The sequence below is a fragment of the Mobula birostris genome, chromosome 3 (genome assembly GCF_030028105.1).
Source record: "Mobula birostris isolate sMobBir1 chromosome 3, sMobBir1.hap1, whole genome shotgun sequence".
Lineage (NCBI taxonomy): Eukaryota > Metazoa > Chordata > Chondrichthyes > Myliobatiformes > Myliobatidae > Mobula > Mobula birostris.
Genome location: NC_092372.1, coordinates 13,952,736 through 13,970,202, shown reverse-complemented (window position 1 = coordinate 13,970,202; position 17,467 = coordinate 13,952,736). Strand labels below are relative to the sequence as shown.

Genomic DNA, 17,467 nt, shown 5'->3' with positions numbered 1-17,467 from the left:
GAATTCCACAGATTCACCACTCTCTGTCTAAAGAAATTCCTTCTCATTTCTCTTCTAAATGAATGTCACCCATTCTGAGGCTGTGCCCTGTAGTCCTAGACGTCCACTATAGGAAACATCCTCTCTACATCCACACTGTCCTTTCAATATTAAATAGGTTTCAATAAGGTTCCCTCTCATTTTTCCTAAACTTCAGAAAGTACAGGCTCAGAGAGACAAACTCTCCTCATACATTAACCCTTCCATTCCTGGAATAATTCTCAAGAACCTTGTCTGGACCCTCTCCAATGCCAGTACATCCTTTCTTAGATAAAGGGGCCAAAACTGCTCACAATACTCCAAGTGTGGTCTAATTAATGCCTTATAAAGCCTCAGCATCACATCCTTGTTCTTATATTCTAGCCATCTAAGGATGAATGCAAACATTGTATTTGCCTTTCTCACCACTGACTCAACCTGCAAGTTAACCTTTAGGTAATCTTGCACAAGGACTCCTAACTCACTTTGCACCTCTGAACTTTGAATTTTTTTCCCTGTTTGGAAAATAGTCTACCCCTTTATCATATATTGGTTTAAGATGGCACTGGTGAAGCGCAGTGACTTGTTGGTGGCAAACAAAGCAAAAAAAACTATAAATTATTGTATTAATCACATTTTTTCTCGAATATGATCACCGCAATCAATAGCTTGTAATTTCTCTGTCAGAATTGAGCTTTTGAACCACCTGTTCAACCTGGTATTTTTGTGGTGTGAACTGAAATCTCGAAGGTGCAGCATGGTTGTGGCATGGTGGGTACAGGCCAAATTGAGACGGCATGGATTGGGCCCGAAAGCAGGGAATGAGTCAATGTTTGGCCGTTACTGGGGCAGACATGGAGGTGATTCGATGTGGTAGAACTGGTAAGGCAGAGTATCTTCCCTGTAATACCATGGGCTCTTATCTTGTTAAGCGGCCTCGTGTGTGGCACCTGTGTGTGTGCTGAACATTAACGACTCCACTGTAGAGATTAAGAGCACCAAATTTCTTGGTGTTCACCTGGCGGTGAATCTCACCTGGTCCCTCAACACCAGCTCCATAAGCAAAGAAAGCCCAGCAGCGTCTCTACTTTCTGCGAAGGCTGAGAAAAGTCCATCTCCCACGCCCCATCCTCACCACATTCTACATCCTGAGCAGCTGCATCACTGCCTGGTTCAGAAATTGCACCACCTCGGATGGCAAGACCCTGCAGCGGATAGTGAAGTCAGCTGAGAAGATCATCGGGGTCTCTCCTCCCGCCATTACAGACATTTACACCACATGCTGCATCTGCAAAGCAAACAGCATTATGGAGGACTCCACACACCTCTCATATAAGCTCTTCTCCCTCCTGCCATCTGGAAAAAGGCATCGAAGCATTCGGGCTCTCATGTCCAGACTATGTAACAGTTTCTTCCCTCAAGCCATCAGACCCCTCAGTACCCAGAGCCTGGACTGACACCAACTTACTATGCCCTCTACTGTGCCTACTGTCTTGTTTATTATTTATTATTATTTATTGTAGTGCCTGCACTGTTTTGTGCACTTTATGCAGTTCTGGATAGGTCTGTAGTCTAGCGTAGTTTTCTCACACATTCTCACGCAGTTCAGTGTAGTTTTCATGTAGCACCATGGTCCTGGAAAACGTTGACTCATTTTTACAATGTTCTGTACTAGCAGTTATGGTTGAAATGACAATAAAAGTGACTTGACTTGACTTGACCTTGTCAATGGCATTCTGGAAATCCCAATAAACAACATCCATTGACTCTCTTTGTCTATTCCTCAAAGAATTCCAACAGACTTGGAAGGCAAGATGTCCCGTTAAGGAAACCATGCTGACTTGGACCTATTTTATCATGCACCTCCAAATACCCTGAAACCTCATCCTTAATAATGAACTTCAACATCTCCTCGAGCACTGAAGTCAGGCTAACTAGCCTATAATTACCTTTCTTCTGCCTCACTCCTTTCTTATAAAGTGGAGTGATGTTTGTAATTTTCCAGTCCTCTGGAACCATTCCAGAATCTAGTGATTTTTGAAAGATGTTACTAAGCTTCCAGGCAAGATGGTGCCTGCGTACAGTGCTCCTTTAGTTGACATCTTATGGATAGATCATATATTTTACTGCTTTTATGCCTTTTATGTTTGTTTTTTGCCTTGGATGTGATTGTGCAGCTGTTGGAGCCTGTGATTTGCTGTTTGGATGTCATTTGGGTGTTTCTTTGCACTGCAGTTTCCGAGAGGATTTAAGGAGGCTGAGGCAGCGTGCATGAACCTCAGGGTGGGCAAGCTGTGGGATGGGGTGTGAGCCAATTCAACTCCAGTTCGCCAGTAAGCACTTCCATTGTTCACCGACTAAAGTGTCTAGGGAGACTGAAACAAGGTAAATATGGACGGTGAGCACCAGCTGCCTGCTTTTTGATTACTGAGAATTGTCCTGCTACACTGAGGCCACTGTGTCTGGAGAATGTTGTCCAGGTTTTCTGCGTTTTGCATGTGGACATGGACTATAAACATATTTTCCTGTCTAATAGTTTTTTTGTATTCTGTGCTTTTCACTTGATCCTCTCATCTTTGTGTTTGTGAGTGTGTGGAGGTGGGGGGTGTGGGTAGAGGATCGGGGGGGGGGTTGATATGCCCATTTTGTTTTGTTAACTTTTTTCTGTGGAGAGGTGGGATTTGTAGTCTTCCTTTCCTTTCTTGGTTTCATGGTTACCTGGAGAAGAATTTCAGAGTTGTGCACTTTGATAATAAATGAATCTTTGAACTTTTTGTGCCTCTACAATCTCTTCAGTTACCTCTTTCAGAACCCTAGTATGTAGTCCATCTGGTCCAAGTGACTTATCTACCTTCAGATCTTTCAGCTTCCCAAGCACCATCTCCTTGGTAACAGCAACAACATTCACTTCTGCCCCCTGACACTCTCGCATTTCTGGCACTAGTATCTTCCATAGTAAATACTAATGCTAAATACAGTACTTATTGTTAATCTGTCATTTCTTTATCCTCCATTACTATCTCTCCAGTGTCATTTTCCAGTGGTCCAAAATCTCTTTTACCCTTTATATATCTGAAAAAGCATTTGGTATCCTTTTTGTTATTAATGGTTAGCTTTCCTTCATATATCATCTTTTCTCTCATGGGTTTTTAAGATACCTTCTGCTGGTTTTTAAAAGCTTCCAAATCTTCTAACTTACCACTAACTTTTGCTATATTATATGCACTCTCTCTGGCTTTTATGCTGTCTTTGACATCCCATGTCAGCCACAGTTGCTTCATCTCCTTTTAGCATACTTGTTCATCTCTGGGATGTATTTATCCCGTGCCTTTCGTATTGCCCCCTGAAGCCCCAGCCATTATTGTACTGTTTCCTAAGGGTTCCTTTATCTTAAGCTCCCTAATCAAATCTGGTTCTGTACACAACTCCCAAACCAGAACTGCCTTTCTCCTCGTGAGCTGAACCACACTGCTTGAAGAAGACATCTTATAGGCATTCTACAAATTCCGTTTCTTGGATCTGGTTTTCTCAATCTACCTGCATACTGAAATCCGCTAAAACTATCAAAACATTGTCCTTATTATTGCTGCTGAGAAGAAGCCTGTGAACAGCCAGCAGGCAGGTAAGCCTCTGCACTCATGTGGTGTCCCTCTCTTTCGATGAATGTTGGAGATATCGGAGGATGGTATCATGGTTCTGCGTTTATGCACTGTGGACTTTTTCAGTCTTAAGGTTTTTATATTCTGTGTTTACATCACCCGTTCCTTTTCCATTTTCTTGTGTGAGGGAAGGAGGTTTGGGGATTGATGGTCAGTTGTGTTCTGTTAGTTTTTTGTGGGGGAGGGACTATTTGGGAGTCAATGTTCTTGTTCAATTTGTGTGGGGGGGATTTGGGAGTGGTCAATGACTGGGATGCTGTTCTTTGTGTGGGGGGGAGTGGGTTTGATATTTCTCTCTGAACAGCTTTCATATTCCTTTGTTTCATGGCTATCTGGAGAAGATGAATTTCAGAGTTGTATATAGATACATGCTTTGATAATAAATGAACCTTTGAACCATACTACATGACTTTTCTTTTTCCTGTTGAAATTTATATGCCATATCCTGACTATCAGGGTGTTCTTACCCCTGCAGTTTCTTAACTCTATCCACAAGGTTTCTGTATCTTCCAATCCTATGTCACCGCTTTCTTAGGATTTGATTTCATTTGTTTTAACCTACAGAGCAACGCCACCCTCTCTGCCTACAGTTCTGTTCTTTCAATACAATGTGTATTCTTGAATGTTAAGCTCCCAACTATGATCTTCTTTCAGCCACGTCTCAGTGATGCCCACAATGCCATACCTTCCAAATTCTTATTGTGCTACAAGATCATCTACTTTACTCTGTATACTCCATGCATTCAAATATAACATCTTCAGTCCTGTATTTGTCACCCTTTTCGATTTTGCTCCCATGTTGCACTCCACCTATTCCATGAACTGCAATTTTGCTCTATCATCTGCCTGTCCTTTCTCCCAGTCATTACATATTGCATGGACTGTACACTAACTGCCCCATGCTCAGCCCTATCACTCCAGTTCCTCTCCCCCAGCTAACTTAGTGTAATCCCTTCACAACAGCTCTAGCAAATCTGCCCACAAGGATATTGGTCCTCCTTGGGTTCAGGTGTAATTTGTCCTTTTAGTACAGGTCATACCTTCCCCAGAAGAGATCCCATTGATCCAGAAATCGAAAACCCTGTCCCTTGCATCACCTCCTCAGCCACTCATTAACCTCTTAAGAGTGCTTTCTTCTGCACAAGAGATTAAGATGAAGGGTCTCGGCCCAAAAATATCGACCGTTTATTCCCCTCCATAGATGCTGCAGACCTGCTAAGATCCTTCAGCTTTTTGTCTGAGTTGCTCTGGAGTTCTTTCTTGTTTTTGTAATGTTTTCGTAATATTCTTTAAGGATGCTGTCTGATTTAAGCTTCCTGAAGATTTTACATGAGGTTAAAAGAATAACAATGAGAGGAGATCCAATCAACATAAATAGAAGCGTGGGTCTATTAGGATGAATGGTGTGCTTCTGTGTTGCAAGCTCGGTTGCAGGGATTTTGAGGTAGCAACTTCACTGAGGTTCTTAATTCAAACCCAACCGCAACTTATCATGTTTAAACAATTTCAAAGTGGAAATCAAAATTTGTTTTCAATGATACAAGGTTCCTTCATGAGGTTCAAATTTGTAATTGTCTCAGTGGATTTGCCAGTGAAATTAGTTGGTTGGTTTTGCTATGGGTTCTGCATGAAATAATATGACAGGTTTATAGAGATTAAAATGTTGGGATAAGTGATAACTACTGCCGGACATCCGCTCTGCCCTTGCAAATTGCAGATTAGTGTTAGTAATATAAATAATTTTGTAAAACGAAGAGCCTTTTTAACAATATTAATTGTTTTATTTTTAAATCCTTTCTTTAAAATTATAAACACAAGAGATTCTGTATTTACTAGAAATCTTGAGTGGGACGTACAAAATGCCGGAGGAATTCAACAAGTCAGGTAGCATCTATGGAGGGGAATAAACAGTTGATATTGTGCGCCCTGGTGAAGGGGCTTGGTCCAAAATATCGAATGTTTATTCCTCTCCATAGATGCTGGCTGATTTGTTGAGACTTTCCAGATTTTGTGTGTGTGTGTTTTTTTTTAGGTTGTTAGCCTGGTAGAGGCTTTGGCTGGGCCCAGGCACAAAGCTATCAGAAACTGTGAAGTTTGCACAGAACACCCGTGTCGCTATATGATTACGATGGGAAAAGAAATATTGGAAGCTCTCCTTTAATTGATTCTGGTTTAAGATCAATCTCTGATTATTCTCCAGTTGGATGTTGAGAGGATGTTTCCTCTATGATGGCTTCTGATTTAAAATGGCGCTATTGAAGACGTGTGACAGTTTGCTGCCATTTCAGAGGGCAAGAGATTCAACTTAAAGCGTTATTGATAACATCCTTTCTGAAGCAAATTGAGGTGCAATATCGCTGCCAACAGTAAGGAGGCAGACAGAAGTGATGGTTTGGGGATAATCCATGCTGGGGCATTGCGAGGCCCAGCGGGTCTGAGCATGGGCCATGGATGGAGTTAGTATTGCTGTCGCTATTGGAGTGAACAATTTGGAGATGAGTCGATGAGGAAGATTTTTGATGCCTGTCCATCTATCCCGAGTGCAAGGTCGGTTGCTCCAAGTGCTGAGCCGATTTGGTGAGACCGAGAATGGCTTTGGGCTGGGTGACCCAAGCGTATCGAGGTGCCAGGGTCCGGGTCCTAGGGTGAGGGACTGCCTGTTGTTTGGCTAATTTAAACATCAGCACAGATAGACTCGAAACCCGAGTGTTGGGTTGGTTTCACTCACTGTCCTGCAAATGTTCGTTCTTCCTCTTTGAATCTTTGGGTTGTACATGGAGACATATAAGACCAAAAGATATGTGGTAAACCATGTATATAGGTTGTAACTGTCTAGACGTGCCTGGACACGCCCCTCTGCTGACTGCTACTGTGGCTCCTCCTACAGACCCCTGAATAAAGGCGATTGTGTCACTGCTCCTCCCACAGTCCAGGACAGACATATGACATGGATGTGGATCCATTTTACTGTTAATAAAAGCCTTTCAGTATTTACTCTACTTCCAGTCTTTTGGAGTAATTGATAGTGCATCAATTTTATTAACAGTAATTTTAAGGCATGGAACACGTCCTGAGACCCGACAAGTTAGACTCTGACCCACAAACACCTGAAGCCGGAAACGCTTTCCAACTCTGGCTGGCCTGCTTCGAATCTTACCTGGAGGAGGTTGAAGTGACCAAGTCTGCCGCGAAGCACAGAGTTCTCCTCTCCAGGGTCAGTCCATGGGTCTACTCAATGATTAGAGGCCAGCCGAGCTACGATGGCGCGATGAGCGCCCTCAGAAGACAATACCTGTGGCCGGTAAACACCGTCTATGCGTGACATCGCTTAGCAACACAGCAGCAATGGACCGGAGAGTCGAACGCTGAGTTCATCTGGGCCCTACAGACACTCGTGCGGGCCTGTGATTGCTGGGGGCTGATGGCCAAACAGCATGCGGAGCTCCTAGTAAGAGACGCCTTCGTCACGGGGACCAGGTCAGTGTGTGTGCACCAGGGGCTGCTGGAACATGCCGATCTTACCTTGCGTCTGGCGATTGAGCTGGCCGACATGCTGGAGGCCGCTCTGCACAACTCTGACGCTCTCCAGGCACGCGATCTCCCGACGGCCTCGTGGATGCTGCAGACCCCGCAACCCGCTGGCAAATCGACCATGGCTGCTGCCAGTCGCGAGTCTGCGAAGTGCTACTTCTGCAGACTTGAGAAGCACCCCAGGAAATGCTGCCCGGCCCGAGAAGCTACATGCTCCAGCAGCGGAACGAAGGGCCACTTTGCCAAGGCCTGTAAGTCCAAACCGCGAGCGGGATTGAGCAGCACCATGTGCGAGGCATGGGGGTCGCCATCTTGCCTGCACGCCGCCACCATGTGTGAGACATGGGGGTGGCCATCTTGGTCGGTGCCACCTCGCACCGCCTACGACCCACCGCGCTAGACCAAGACAGTGACACAACTCTGGCCTCTGTGACCCTCGACCAAAGTGCTCCCCACCAGCTCGCAAGGTCAATGATGGACATCCTTGTGGAGGGGCGCAGGACAAGCTGCCTGTTTGACACAGGCAGCACGGAGAGTTTTATCCACCTGGACAAGATGCAGCGTTGCGGACTTGCGATACGGCAGGTAAGCCAGAGGGTCGCCATGGCTTCCGGGTCACATACAACAGACATCTGCGGGTGGGGTGGGGGGTGCGTTCTGCAGAATTTGGCTGTCTCACTTGCTTCTGTTTCTCCACGTAATCCCAGACAGCCTCGATAATGTTGAGATCAGGGCTCTGGAACCATATTACAAAATCTTGGTTATCTCAGACTTTTGCACAGTACTGTATATAAATCAAAATAGCCTTGGAAGTAAAATGGTGTTAGTTTTAAAAACAGTAGGATATGTGAATGGAATTAAGTGAATTAAGTGCACAGCTCAGATAGCTAGACAATGAAGCCCAAAATACTTTGCTGTCAAATCTAACAATCATGTGTAAGAAACGCAATGACTGCTGTTGTCACTCATGTTTTTGCAACAATAAAGTCAGAAAATAAGACCATAGTTATAAACAAAATAAATACAAATTTCACCACATTGAATGAAAGGCAAACAAAAATTTAATGAATCAGACAAATATTCTGAGTTTTGGATAAATAATTTCAAACAGAAAATAGTAACTTATGCAAAGGTATGCATATATTTATGCACAGTTTATTCCACTTCCATACTCGAACCTCTATTTTTTATTGTTTATAATTGTTAAAAGTTTTTTGTTGCATGTCATGCCCTGACCAACACATCACAGCAAATTCCTAATACATGCAAATGTAAATGGTGAATAAAGTTGATCCTTGATCCAAGATGCATGTTAAGTTTGACACATTACATTGTCTGATAGCAACAAACTCTAATACTGTTCAGTTTATTCTTAAACAGTTCCTCTGCAGTTGATAGTTCCTTCACCACTTTGTGTATGTTGCTTCAATTTATTTTTAACTGTGACCTGGAAGAGATTTTGCATGATGTGATAGAGAATGGCTATTAGTGGTTGGCAGTAAATGTGTCAGTTTAGTTCAGGATACCACAGCTTCGGTGTTAACAATATACATTCAGTAGCCACGTTATAAGACACACCTGCTCATTAATGCCAATATCTCATCAGCCAATCATGTGGCAGCAACTCAATGCATAAAATCATATAGACCTGGTCAAGAGGTTCAGTTGTTGTTCAGACCAAACATCAGAATGGGGATCTAAATGACTTTGTGAAATGATTGTTGGTTCCAGACAAGGTGGTTTGAAACTGCTAGTCTCCTGGGGTTTTCACACACAACAGTTTCCAGAGCAGCAGTTCCCAACCGTTTTATGCCACGGGCCAATACCATTAAGCAAGAAGTCCGTTGTCCCCAGGTTGGGAACCCCTGCTTTAGAGTTTACAGAGAATAGTGTGAGACACAAAAAACACCCAGTGAGCGGCAGTTCGGTGGGCGAAAACACCTTGTTAATGAGAGAGGTCAGAGGAGAATGGCCAGACTGGTTCAAACTGACAGAAAAGCAACAATAACTCAAATAAGCACACTTACAACAGTGGTATGCAGAAGAGCATCTCGTATAACACATCGGCACTTGAAGTGGGTGGGCTACAGCAGCAGAAGACCATGATAATAAAATGGGAACTGAGTGTATGTCTCCAAGCAGAGGGAGAAATGGGAATGACAGACTTCCACCAAAAACACTAAAGGGTTCTAGCACTTTGAAAAAGTACTAATTATTTTGTCACAGAAACCTGAATTTAGATTGACTTGGATCTTTAAGTAAATTCTCTCGCTTTATCGATAAGCACCGAATAACTAGAATTAACTCTTTTTCTGGGTTCGGGGCATTGGGGAGGACCAGGGTAAGTAAAGTCCAAGTGCATCTTCAACTTTGTACATTATGATTTCACACAGGTATAGAAACATTCAACAATGTACATTGCCGAAGATGGCCATTGTGCTGCAGATCAGCACAGCACAACTATATTTCTTCAATGGCCACATAGCAAAGCAACACAAAACACGTAGTTCTTACACAAGCCAAATCTACCAAAATACAATCAATTTCAGAGACTTCAGAACAGAAATATGCTTCCTAAAAATGTACATTTTCAGCAAGATTTACGATTTACAATTCACACATGGTCATTTTAAAAACAAATAACACCAATGTAATATCCCGCTTATGTGGATTTCACCTGTACATTATATTAAGTGGTCATTATTTAAACCAGTCACCATTATATCTGTACATTAACATAGTTATTAGGAAGGCAATTAAATCAGGTGCACAAAACTGCCTAACACACGTTTTGGGAATCTCTCTAAAGATGCTACCTGGCCAGCTGAGTTCCTCCAAAATTTTGAGTACGTATATCTGATACACTATTATACTAATGGGTTGAGTGGCTATTTGACTTGACCCCTAAAATGCCAATAAATGTAAACTTCATTATAATCTTGGTGCAGCTATTGCATTGACATAGTTATTAGGACAGTAATTAAATCATGTGCACAGAATTGCCTAACAAGCGTGCTTTGGGATCAAATTCAGATATGTTCACTGATGTCCTTTTTAAAGTATTATGTTATAATAAAGGTTTCACAACATAATATCTTCTTTGTATCTAGCCCATTATCCTTCAAAACCGTAGATGAAAAGGCACTGAACACAGAGGTGAAATTTTTACAATTTATGCCTTTCAATTCTCCTCTGACTTTGCTACATATTTTCCAGTGAGCTGGATACGAGATGTATAGCAGACCTCACCACTGAGAAGTTTACATGAACATAACTTCTATCGATCATTGATGGAGTGGGCCCATTTATTTTGGGCAGAGACCCCAAGTCAAAGATTAGGATACCCATGCATCTGTAGATGTAATGCTAAAATACAACCACAATAGACACTGGTACTTATAAGCAAATATTAAAAGCCAAGTAAAGGGTATATAAGGTAACAAAAGTGAGTGGGAAGTTGGATGATTGGGATGATTTTAGAATCTAATAAAAAGGTAAGTAAAAAAGCTATAAGAAGAGAAAAGATGAAGTATGAGGGCAAAATAGCTGATAATATAAAGCAAGATTCTGGAAGTTTTTTCAGTTATATATAGAGTAAAAAGGTGTTAGTGGTCCATGAGTGTCAGGGATTAGGAGTGAGTGTCATTGCTATTACAAATTAAAAAGTGCTAGGTAACTCAAAGGTCTTAAGGTGGGTAAGTCACTTGGACCAGATGCACTACATCCCAGAGTCCTAAGAGAGGTTGCTGAAGAGATAACAGACGTTTGGTCACGATCTCCCAGGAATCACTTGATTCTGGCATGGTCCCGGAGGACTGGAAGATTGCAAATGTCACTTCACTCTTTAAGAAGGGAGGAAGGCAAAAGAAAGGAAACTATAGGCCAGTTAGCCAGACCTCAAGTGGTTGGGAAAGTGTTGGAGCCTATTATTAAGGATGAGGTTTCAGGGTCCTTGGAAACTAATGATAAAAAAAGTCAAGGTTAGAATGGTTTCTGTGAAGGGAAATCTTGCCTGACAAATCTGTTAGAATTCTTTGAGTAAGTAACAAGCAGAGTGGACAAAGGAGAGGCAGTGGATATCATTTACTTAGATTTTCAGAAGGCATTTGATAAGGCGCCACACATGAGGCTGCTTAACAAGGTAAAATACTATGGAAAGATACTGGCATGTATAGAGAAATGGTTGACCGACAGGAGGCAGAGTGGCAATAAAGGGGGTCTTTTCTGGTTGGCTGCCAGTGACTAGTGGTGGTCAGTATTGGGACCACTGCTTTTCACATTGTTTGTCAGTGATTTAGATAGTGGAATTGATGGCTTTGTGGCAAAGTTTTCGGATGATAAAAAGAAAGGTGGAGGGGTAGGTAGTGGTGAGGAAGCAATATGATTGTAGCAGGACTTAGACAAGTTGGAAGAATGGGCACAAAACTGGCAGATGGAATACAGTGTTGGGAAATATATAATAATGCATTTTGGTAAGAGGAACAGTAGTACAGACTATTAACTAAATTGGGAGAAACTTCAAACATCAGAGGTGCAGAGGGACTTAGGAGTCCTTGTGCAAGAACTCTAGAAGGTTAATTTACAGGTTGAGTCTGTGGTAAAGACAGCAAATGCAATGTTGGCATTTGTTTCAAGGGGAATAGATTATAAAAGCCATGAGATAACACAGAGGCTTTATAAGACATTAGTCAGGCTGCATTTGAAGTACTGTCAACAGTTTTGGGCCCCATATCTTAAAAAAGATGTGTTTCATTGGAAAGCATCCAGGGTTGGTTCACGAGGATAATTCCGGGAATGAAGGTATTAACCTGTGACCAGCAGCCCAGCAGCTTTGAGCCTGTACTCACTGAACTTAGAAGAATGCGGGGGATCTCATTGAAACCTACCAAATATTGAAAGGACAGATAGGCTGGATGTGGAGAGGATGTTTCCTGGGGTGGGGTATCCTGCACTGGAGGGCACAGCCTCAAAATTGATGGGCAACCCTTTAGAACAGAGGTAAGGAGGAATTTTTTTAGCCAGAGAGTAATGAATCTGTGGAATGCTCTGCCACAGACTGGGATGGAGGCCACGTCCGTGGGTATATTTAAAACGGAAGTTGAAAGTATCAAAGGATATCACAAAAAGGCAAGTGTATGGGGTTGAGTGGGATCTGGGATCAGTCATGATGCAATGGCGGAGCAGACTTGATGGGCTGAATGGATTAATTCTGTTCCTATGTCTTATGGTCTTTGATATATAGTTAGGGTGCACATGACTTTTGCACAGTATTGTAACTTCAATTTACATTCAGAACTGAAGACTGGTTCTTTCTTGAATTAATATCTGTTATATTTACATAACTCCAGTATACTCCCTAACAACAAGCATAAAAAGCATCGAGCTCATCAGGAGCAAAACTCATTGCCATTTACAGTACTGTGCAAAAGTCTTAGGCACTCTAGTTATATAATATGCCCCAAACATTTTTGCACAGTACTGTAATCAACCCAGGGTCACTGACAGTACTCAGAAGAGGGAATTTTGGCTCATTTTCTCCTTTTTAACCCAGGAAAAGGAAGCCAATTGCAACTAAGACACCAAGTACCACAACCTTACTGTTTCAAATGGTGGATAAACTTGCAATTGAAGGTGTGCAAATGAATATATGAATATAGACTTGAAAGGGAACAGTGATGGAATAACAAAATCAATATTTATTGAAAAGTGTAGATGGTTTTGTACATAAAGAGAAATCGCACTAGCAAAAGAAAATCACCTATTGAATATTTTAATTTTAATTCATAAATTTAGATTTTAGAAAGAAAAAAATCCAATTTCTTGCTCTTTGAAAACTTATTCTGTTTGTATAAGATTATGATATAGCAAAAAGTGATCGTAAATTTCATAAATAAATCCGTATCAAACTGAAGATTTGATACTATTTCTATGCAAATCGCAGTTTGAGTGTCACACCTAATCTGGGACACTGGAAGAATGGATAAATCTAAGAATGAGGAAGAATGCTTATGAGCATCTGGGTTTCATTGTATTCGTTAAAGTCAAATGGTGATCTTATGAAATTATTGAAAATTATGGAAGATTTTTATAAGGAGGATTTAAAAGAAAATAAAAGCTGCAATAATTAAACATACAGTCCTGATGAAGGGTCTTGGCCCGAAATATTGACTGCTTATTCACCTCCACAGATGCTGCCTGACCTGCTGAGTTCCTCCAAAATTTTGTGCGTGTTGCTCAAGATTTCCAACATTTGTAGAATCTCTTGTGTTTACTACATCTTTATTGTAATTGAGGAATAAAATTAAAACTAAGGTCAAATTCTAATATCAAACAGGATAGCTAGTTCAGATGTTAATTTCAATATATTATCATTCATCAAATAACAGAACTTTTTTCAATTTTGTGTCCAGTTGCCAAGGAGTTGCTCTTCAGTGTTGGCCATAGCGCTTACTGTTAATAGTAACATATAAGAACTACAATATAAGACAGCTGCGAGAAATGAGGAACTGCTGCGTGCTTGTTCTTGTGAGAACATGGCTACAGGACAACATCCATGCACCATTAATCTGCAGGCTATCGTAACTATATATCTTGTGTGGTGTGTGTGACTGTATGTACTGTGTTATGCAACTTGGTCCCGGAGGAACATTGTTTCATTTAGCTGTACACATGCGTATGGTTGAACGACAATTAAACTTGAACTTGATAGTGTTTCCCAAGTTAGAATACTGAGGAGTTACACTGATAGTGAGATGGTACAGTTCACATTGTGGGTGCAGCAGCAACCAAATTATTCTCAAGAGTTGATAGTGGTGAAACCCAGACTGTCAACTTTAGACCCGAAAACACAGGAGCAGAATTAGGCCATTTGGCCCATCAAATCTGCTCCACCATTGAAATATAGCTGATATATTACTCCACTCAACCCTATTCTCCTGCCTTCTCCCCTGAACATTCCCCTACTGATTAAGTAACTATTAATCTATGCTTTATACTCAATCACTTGGCCTGCGCATTGTCTGTGGCAACGAATTCCACAAATTCACCACTGTCTGACTAAAGGAAATCCTCCTCATCCCTGTTCAAGAGAGAAGTTCTTACGTTCTGAGGCTACCCCCACATTCTAATCAACTCCTAAGCCCCCACCCAGATTCTGCTTGCCACTTACACTGTGGGGTAGGGGTTCCCGACCTTCTTTATGGCGTTAAGTAAGGAGTCCATGGACCCCAGGTTGGGAACCCCGGCTCTACAGTTACTTTATCAATAAAGCGAGTTGTATATTAATAACAGTAAAATTGTAACTGGAGGAACATATCTTCAGTGAGAGACAGCATTACAAAAGGCAGAACATAAATCCCTTTTACTCCTGCTCCAAACTTACAAGAATACACCTAAGTGCATCACGTTACATTGCACTTCCAAGTTCCTCGACAGAATTGGCCAATATCATAACATGCAGAATCATTGATAGTAATGTCATTCAAAGCTTGCTCATTCTTATAGGTCCAGGTCTTTGCTCAGTTGAAATCTTTAGCTAAAGCCCAGCACCATCATGATGATACGTGGTGAACTGTTTTCTCAGCCAGTCAGACTATTCTTAATGAGGATAAATTCCCCAACTTTGGCCATTCTTGTTCTAGATTGTGCCTTTTCTTCTTCTTGAAGTGGGCCCAAGTTTTAATTAGGTGCATGAGATGTGCTTCATACAAGCAACCACAATATCGATACTTCTATTGTAATAACTTGGACTTAGAATCACAACAGAGAGAGAATGATGTGCAAGCCTAAAGAAACAATATTGATGACTGGAATATGCAAATATCTAGGTTTAAATATTGGACAGCTATTTCACTTCTTCACAAAAACCCACAGAAAGTTGACATTACAAACTATAAACTTCATGAAAACAAATCTACACATAAGTAACTTAATGTAAACATTAACCAGCATTGCAAACAACATACATATTTTTATTGGTCTACTGTTTCACGGGATTACGATGGTGACTTCAGACGATAAATCGATGCTCTTTCCCATCGTGTGCCATGAGGATGACATTGCGGTTGGAGGTCCAGATCAGGCGCGCCAGTTTCAGTGCATTCTGTGAACCTGGAGAAATGGGATGAACAGGAGGCACCTGGTAGGTTTTCATACATCGGAGTTGAGGGGCTGAGTTCAACATCCCAATACTTCCCAACAGTGATGTGTTCATCTGTAAAGTAAGAAAAGAAGTGAACAAGAATGTATATGCACAACAAAACAACGTTTTTCACACCGAGTTAGATAAGACCAGCAGATGTGGGAGCATAATTATGTCATTTGGCCGATCAAAAGTGGCACTTATAGCCCAGTCCATCACAGAAAAAGCCCTCCTTACCATGGGAACACTGCTGCCAGAAGAAAGCAGCATCTATCTTCAAGGACTACCAGCATTAGGCCGCTCCCTCTTCTCACTACTATAATCGGACAGGAAGTTCAGGAGCCTTCGGTCCGACAGCACGAGGTTAAGGAACAGTTATGACCCTATAACCATCAGGCTCCTGAACCAGTGTGGATTAGTTGCCTGCCTTCTCCCCGTATCCCTTCATGCACTGACTAATCAAGAATCTCTTAAGCTCTGCCTTAAATATACCCAATGATTTGACTTCCACAACCATCTGTGGCGACAAATTCCATAGATTCATCACTCTCTGGCTAAAGAAATTCCTTCTCCTCTTTGTTCTAAAAGGACGCCTCTCTATTCTGAAACTGTGTCCTCTGGTCTTAGACCACCACCATAGGAAACATCCTCTCCACATCCACTCTATCAAGGGATTTCAACATTTGATAGGATTCAATGAGGTAACCCCTTTATGTATAGCTTTTCATAAATTCTATTGAATTTCTTTATTTTTCTGTAAATGCCTGCAAAAAATTAGTCTCAAGGTAATATGATAATACATTTACTTTGACATTTAAGTCTGATCCTCCATTCGATCATGGCTGACTTACTTTCCTCCTCAACCCCATGGAAAGTAATTCATTTCCTGCAAAATATCCAAGGAAGTAAGGCTTTTTTATTCCAGATTATTCCAGGCATCCTCTGCTGGAACGTGCTATACGCGTGACTGTCACCAGAACATCCGAAGTATGCAACCAAAATCTGCCACACATTTTGATAAACTGGAACTGAATTTGGTTCACTATCACGTGTACTAGGTACGGTGACAAGCTTGTCATAGAGTTATAGAACACTGCAGCACAGAAACACGCCCTTCAGCCCATCCAGTTTATGCCAAACCCTACAGCATAGCCATCCATACCCCTCCCATCCATGTATTTATCCAAATTTCTCTCAAATGTTGAAATTCAACCTGTATCTAGCACTTCCGTTGGCAGCTGGTTTTACACTCTCCCCACCCTCTGAGTGTAGGAGTTCCCATTAAACGTTTCACCTTTCACCCTTAAGCCATGACTTCTTGTAGCCTCACCCAAGCTCAGTGGAAAAAGTCTGCTTGCATTTACCCTATTTATACCTTGTCGTGCATGTTGTTCATACAGATCAATTCATTACGCAGTGCTCTGAGATAGTACGTTAACAGAATGCAGAATAAAATGTAACAGGTACACAGAGAGTGCAATACAGGTAGACAATAAGATGCAAGGTCATGATGACAGATTATGAGGTCAAGAGTCCCTGTAACTGTACAAGAGCTGTAATAATGGCAGAAATTCACTTCATCATTGTGCCCTGGTACTAGTGTCATTTGTTGTTAGTTGATGCCTAGAATACTGGAAGTTTTGGCTAAACTCTCCTCTAGTCTGAATGCATCTTCATTCCATAGCTAAAAAGATATAATATATTCTGGAATTCAGAGGTAGAGGGTGAGTCCAGGCCAGAGACTGGGCGTTGCTTTGAGGCAGTACAAGATAAAACAATAATAGAATGCAAAATAAATTGGAACAGCTATTGTGAAAGTACAGTGCAGGTAAACAATACGATGCAAATTGTCAATCTGAAATCCTTTCACATTGTCAATTACCTAAAGGAGAAAAGGCTCACAGCTCAATACGCAGAAAACCAAGTCTCGTTTCAGCAATTTGAATGAGTTGTCATTGTCTGGTTTTCTCCTAATTTTCCAACTGAGCAACAATAGGAAGAGATTTGTCAGCAGAAAATAAATGGTTTAGACATGAAGAGTTAAATAAGTTAACTCTTACATCCTTTTAAACCCCCCCCCCCCCAAAAAAGGAAATGTGTTCCAACCATATTAACTAAG

General features: G+C 41.5%; 1 protein-coding gene across 2 annotated transcripts in view; it reads right to left on the bottom strand.

Moving 5' to 3' along the window:
* Positions 1–8,261: 8,261 nt before the first annotated feature.
* The window catches only part of LOC140194900 (WD repeat-containing protein 7), a 619,189-nt gene continuing 609,983 nt past the window's right edge, over positions 8,262–17,467 (bottom strand). For both annotated transcript variants that reach the window (XM_072252235.1, XM_072252236.1), the window contains one exon: positions 8,262–15,420. In XM_072252235.1, coding sequence (XP_072108336.1) covers positions 15,217–15,420 — 204 coding nt within the window. In that variant the 3' untranslated portion in view covers positions 8,262–15,216. The remainder of the gene's footprint in view (positions 15,421–17,467) is intronic.